This window comes from Apium graveolens, chromosome 7 (assembly GCF_009905375.1).
Source record: "Apium graveolens cultivar Ventura chromosome 7, ASM990537v1, whole genome shotgun sequence".
NCBI classification, from domain to species: domain Eukaryota; kingdom Viridiplantae; phylum Streptophyta; class Magnoliopsida; order Apiales; family Apiaceae; genus Apium; species Apium graveolens.
The window spans coordinates 237,559,485-237,565,925 of record NC_133653.1 but is presented as its reverse complement, the minus strand read 5'-3'; the positions used below and the strand labels follow the sequence as shown (position 1 = coordinate 237,565,925).

General features: G+C 36.5%; 1 protein-coding gene across 1 annotated transcript; it reads left to right on the top strand.

The window, feature by feature from the left end:
- The first annotated feature begins 4,240 nt into the window (after window positions 1-4,240).
- Window positions 4,241-5,422, top strand: LOC141674572 (uncharacterized). The gene has a single exon (XM_074481283.1). The coding sequence runs from the start codon at window positions 4,241-4,243 to the stop codon at window positions 5,420-5,422; it is 1,182 nt and encodes a 393-aa protein (XP_074337384.1).
- Window positions 5,423-6,441: the final 1,019 nt, after the last annotated feature.

The window sequence follows — 6,441 nt, the reverse complement described above, 5'->3', positions numbered from 1 at the left end:
TGGACCTAAACTAGTACAGCAGACAAAGGAAGTGGTTGAAATTATCCAGAAGAGATTGATAGCCGCACAGGACCGTCAAAGGAAATATGCAGACCAGTCAAGGAAAGACATGGAGTTCGAAGAAGGAAGCTTGGTATTACTGAAAGTATCACCGTGAAAGGGACTAACGAGGTTTGGAAAGAAAGGAAAGATGAGCCCAAGATATGTCGGACCTTTTGAGATTCTAAAGCATGTTGGCAAAGTAGCTTACGAATTGACGTTACCTCCGCACATGGAGCACATTCACAATGTTTTTCATGTATCAATGCTTAAGAAGTATAATTCAGACTCCAGGCATGTAATAGAATATGAGCCAATAGAGCTTCAGGCAGATTTGTCATATGTAGAGAGTCCGATAGAGATTCTAGAGGAAAGAGAGAAGGTATTGAGAAATAAAGTGGTAAAGCTAGTAAGAGTATTATGGAGAAACCCAAAGGTTGAAGAGTCAACCTGGGAGTTAGAAAGTGATATGAGAGAAAAGTACCCTCATTTGTTTTCTTAGGAGATTCTGAGGACATAATCCTTTTAATGGGGAAGGATGTAATATCCGGGATATATCGTGTAATTATTTTGCTAATAAATAATTATTATATGTGTTCAGTATCTATTCTGTGAATTATTTGTTAAGTGTTATCTGTATTTGGATATTTAAAAATAATATTAATTGAGTATTTTAATTTTTAAATGTCCAAAATAAAATATAGATAATTGTCATATTTTCCTAATTATTTTTATGTTGAGTTATGAATTTATAGGAATCATATGAATTTTATCATATCTTTTTCCGGGTATTTAAAATCTATTTTATAAAAACGGGAACCAACCGACGTCATCCGTTGTTACGTATTTAGAACCCGAAACTCTTTCGAGAACTCCTTCCTAACCTAATTGTAATATTCCGAGCATTTTCCATGTTTCGACTTTTTCCAGTCGGCGTACGTTTTGTCCTGCGCGGGTCCCGGCGTAACATTTTCGATACAATATTCGTTTCGGTAAATCAATAAAACTCGTATTTTCGATAAACGGGAGCTTTTTATTAAATTATAACAATTATCACCTCGTAATACGTGTAACCAGGCGCTGAGACCAAGACCGCAGTACAAATTGTACTGATTTGGATAATTATCCCGAAAATCGATACCGTTTGGATCAGTTTTTATAAATAAACGTACCGTTTTATATCTAGAATGATCCAACGGGATACTAATTTTTCGTAATTATAAATAGCCTTTTACCGTATTTTATTTCGTATAAAAATCATTTGCAGTCAGCTAAATATATAATTTTCCAGAGAAAAACCTTATATTCATATAATCTTCTGAAAATCAAACCACAAATCGATGGTGTTATTGATCTCTGTTTTCAAAGCTTGAGTAACCAACATGACGAATTTGAGGAGTACTATCAGATTCTGAGCTTCGTTTTACTACATAAATCAAGGTTATTTTTCTATATTTTTATTTAATTTCAAATTATTTCTATTAAAAATATGAATTTCTGTTCGGATGATTGTTTGTATGATTTGATGATTGCATGTTATAGAGCTTGTTTTCCTGATGATTTTCATATGTCATACGTCTGATTTGGAGTTAAATAACATGTTCAAAATTGAGTTTAATTCTCGAATTTTAAAATTAGGGTTTATAACCCATATCAATGTTTTCAATTGAAATTTGGGGCTTTTTGATGTAGGGGTTATTAGATGTTGATTTATAGTGGGTTGTGTTCCTTATGAAATTTGCAATCGATTGGTATATAGCTCGTTAACAGAGGATTAGTGAATCGAAGGGAGTTGTGTTTTGAAAATTTACGATATTCGCTAGAAACCGGCGATGTTCTTGTATGTGTTTTGATTGCACGAATAGATTCCTGGTGTTGTGTAGCATAAATCTGGAGCAGATGGTGAGGTGAGGGTGCCGGAATCGAGTTCTCCGGCCACCCCTGTATTTTCCGGCGACGGGGGTGTAAAAATTACAGTTTAGTACCCTGACTTTTGAAACCGATGAAGTTCAGTCCCTGAACTTTCCAGAGTTTTAAATAATAGGATTCCTGTTTTAAAAATATTCAAAAATCATATTTCCTATTTATTTTTATTATAAAAATTCATTTTTAATTTCTGAAAATTCCAAAAATTATTATTTTAATTCCAAAAATTATTTTTTAATTCAAAAATAAATCTGAATTAATTAGTTAATTAATTTCAGTTAATTTTTAATTGATTAATTAGTCAATTAATTCAAAAATTAATTGATTAATTGATTTAATTAATTGTTAATTGATTTTAATTAATTATTTAATTATATTTAATTATTTAAAAATGATTTAAAATTCCGAAAAATAGTTTCGAGCTTTAAAATATTATTTTAAATTGTTTTAAGGACCGATAATTGTTATAAAATTGTTTTGAAGCCAGAATTGGCCAACCGAACCCTATTTATTACTCCAAAATTGATCCAACGATACGTTTTAATTCCGAAAAATGTTTTAAAAATCATTTTAAATATCCGAAAGCCTGTTTATGACCCGAGACTTCTTTATAAACGTTATATCATTGATTATGTGATGTGTTATGTGCTGTATGTGACTTGTTAGTTAACTGTCGGTCTATATATTCGATGTTTACTTGTTTATTGCGTAACTTCCAATCCGTTAATCGGATTTGGGTGAAACTAAGGGTAGATAGAAGTATGTGTCGAATAGAATCGTATAAGTTGAATATTGATAGATGCTTATGATATGTGAGCAGAAGAGGCAAGGCGTAGGAAAGGGAAACAGGTAGCTGAGGAGTAAGACAGTCGTGATTGAAAGCGAGTGTAGTATAATAAGCTAGTACCAGGCAAGTGTTCTGAACTTTCTCGAGATATTGTAGTGATTGATAGTCCTGTTTGATATTGCAAGTGCTTTGAAGCACTGAACCCTAAACCATGATTCCAGTTATTGATCTTGAGCCGTAAACCTGATTCTTTCTAGACCATTGATTGTTGTATACCCAAATACGAACTTCAAATATACGATACTACTCCACAAATACATACAAACTAAATATCAAACACCGAACCAGATTGCTTACACACTCAAACCATTGTATCTTATGCTTTGAAAGGCCAAATCCTTAAAACCTTGAAACATTATTTCCTTTGCTATCCAATTCTTTCATTACCTAGCATCCATGCTTTGAAAATGCCATATTGATCCCTTCGCAGATTGAAACCATTTTCATTATTGAACGTCCAATGTTGTTAATGATTCTGTTTATTGTTCATTACTGCTTATTCTGTTATTATGTTAGAATTGGATTGTTTTTATAAAATTGTGGACCAGATTCGGGGTCAGACCATATAATGGTCAAGTTAGGCCAATGTGTGCCTTGGATCCAGTAGTTAGAACAGTGCTGTGTGCTTTGCTCGGGGTTAGTGCATGACTGATCAGCAACCTAACCTTGGTTTTTAAAATGAAAATATAATATCCAATTCTAAATCATAATCTATTGTTCACTTGATACCATAACCATTTTCACCTGATGATCATTATTCTCAGTTTTGTCATTGTGACATGCTGAGCTAGTTAGGTCATTTGTGCGATGTTGTTTATGTTCTTTTTCAGTTAAAAAGGAACCAGTTGGTAGCGAGGATCCCCAGTCCTGCGCGAGAGCTAGGGGTTCAGGTTGATCAAGTTGAGCTAGTAGGCTTCTTTTGGAATAATTTAAGTTTGTAAAAGTTTGTAATATTGTTTAATACTCAGTTCTGAGTTGGAATAGTTGGGATTCGAATGTTTGTAATATAAGTAAGTATGTTTGGCTTGTGTGCATACTTTAACCTGTTGCGGTCCGTGGTAGTTGGTAAGTAGGGTCACTACATATTATTATTATTATTATTATTATTATTATTATCCTTATTATTGTTATAAGCAGGTTATAAATAGTGTGTGTGTGGACCCCAAACTTCTGACCCGGGTTTGGAGGGCGCCACAGGTTTGGTATTAGAGCTACAGGTTATAAGTCACTTACACAAGCCTAGGTTGACGGGAATGGGTAGAGGGTTAGGATTATAAGTAAGGAATAGAAAGAATATATTATTGGGTAACTAGTCTAAATGAGAGTTTGTCTTCTCTCTAAATGAGAGTTTGTCTTCTCTTGTTCACGTAACAAGTCTTCCTTATTTTCTTTTGTCTTCTGATCTCTCGTTACATAAACACACAAGCAATGGAAAATCAACAAAGTAATCTGAACGAGCTCTATGCAAAGTTAACAATTGAGGATGAAGAAGAAGGAGGGGTAATCGTTGGGCAGGCTGATATTGCCCAGATTAAAGAGTCATACGTATTAATCGGGAGATTCCTGACGGAAAAGAGTATCAACTTTACTGCAATGCAGAATGTCTTAGCATCAATATGGCGACCAAAAGAGGGTGTGGAAATCCATGACCTAGGGGATATGCGTTATTCTTTTGTGTTCTACCACCCCCTGGATGTACAAAAGTTTGTTGATGGCGGTCCGTGGTCATTTGAACAGGGAATGCTAGTGTTCAAACAGATAACAGGGGATGAAGATCCAAAGATGGTACTATTGAATGAGGCTGATATATGGATACAAGTCTATGATATCCCTAAAGGCTTTGTCTCGGAGTCCATATTGCAGAGTATTGCAAATTCCATTGGATGCTTCGTGAAGTCTGATCCGGTAAACCTTAATGGATTATGGAAATCATATTATCGTATTAGGGTCCGAGTAGATGTCTCCAAACCACTTAAGAGGCGCATGAAAATCAAACGGGAGGGTGGAGAATGGAGTTGGGTCAATTTCAAATATGAAAGACTTAGTACGTTTTGTTTCGTGTGTGGAAAATTAGGACACTCGGAGCGAGACTGTAATGTGGTGTATGCTAATGCAGGAAAAGAGTTGGAACGGGCATATGGCACGTGGTTACGGGCACCAAATAAGAATTCACGTACTGGTACTGGATCGAGATGGCTGAGAAATGGGGACGGAAGTAGCAACTGGGAACCGACCGGTGATAGCTCGAAATCGCCGGCAGGAGGTGGAGAGACTGCGCGGAATATGGCGATAATCAAGGAGGGTGGTAATTCTGTTGCAAAAAATCTGGAGGATAATGAAAGGATTATTATTACGGAGAGAAATCAGGGGCACAAAGATATGGGCGGGAGAAATTTAAACAGGACAAATCCGTTGGGAGGAAATAACGGAGGGAATTTTGTGATTGACCTAAAAAGACGTCGCACTGAGGAAGATACGGAGTTAGAGGAAAATGGGCCCATAACCATGCAAACAGATGGGCTTTTTGAACTGGAGAAAAGTGGTGATACAACTGTTCCAAAAAACTTGAATGTGGCGGGTTCTGTAGAGCAGGCCCGCCTAATATTATGAGTCTACTAGCTTGGAACTGCCGTGGAATGGGCAATTCACGAGCAGTTAGGTTCCTCAAGGAACTAATTCAAAAGCATAAGCCCAGTCTAGTTTTTTTGTCTGAAACTTTAGTAAAGAGAAATAAAATTGAAGCCGTTTGTAAAACAATTCATTTTGCTGGTTCTTTTTCTATCGACGCTCAGGGGTACGGAGGAGGATTAGCACTCTTGTGGAAGAATACTGGAGCAGTCGAAATAAAAGGTAGTTGTAATCATTATATTGACTTTGAGGTGGTGTGCAATCAGCTGGGTCGGTGGCGTTATACAGGTTTCTATGGTTGCCCGGAAAGAGGTAGACGTCAGGAATCGTGGGACTTAATACGTGATCTTGAGTCGAGGTCGGCTCTTCCTTGGTGTATTTTAGGCGATTTTAATGATATGCTGTTTGAGTTTGAGAAGGTGGGAGGGAGACCGCAACCAAGATATCTGTTAGAAGGCTTTCATGCAATGATAAGTGACTGTGGTCTTCAGGATCTCGGTTTTACTGGTTGTCAATATACATGGGAGAGGTTTCGGGGAACTCCGGCTTGGATCCAGGAACGATTGGATAGAGGTTTAGCAAATCAACAATGGAGACAACTTTTTCCTAATGCAGAGATTCAAGTACTTGAGGTATCTACGTCAGATCATCTGCCCTTATTACTCCAGTTAAATAGACAGATTTATGTTCCCAAAACTCGGAGATTTCGATTTGAAAATGTTTGGATTCGTGATGTTGAATGTATGAACTTGGTTCAGGAGAGTTGGACTACAAATGGGATTGGGAATATCTTGGAGAAAATAGAATTCTGTCGTATGAAGTTGGATGAATGGGGGGGAGGTACATTGAAGGAGTTAAGTCAAAAGATTAAACACAGCAGATGGGTCATGAGAAAATTCAGATCACGGAGAGATACCTTGGGTGTGCAGACGTATAACGATGCCAGATGTGAGTTCTTAAAACTACTGGAACGTCAAGAAATATATTGGAAGCAGCGGTCA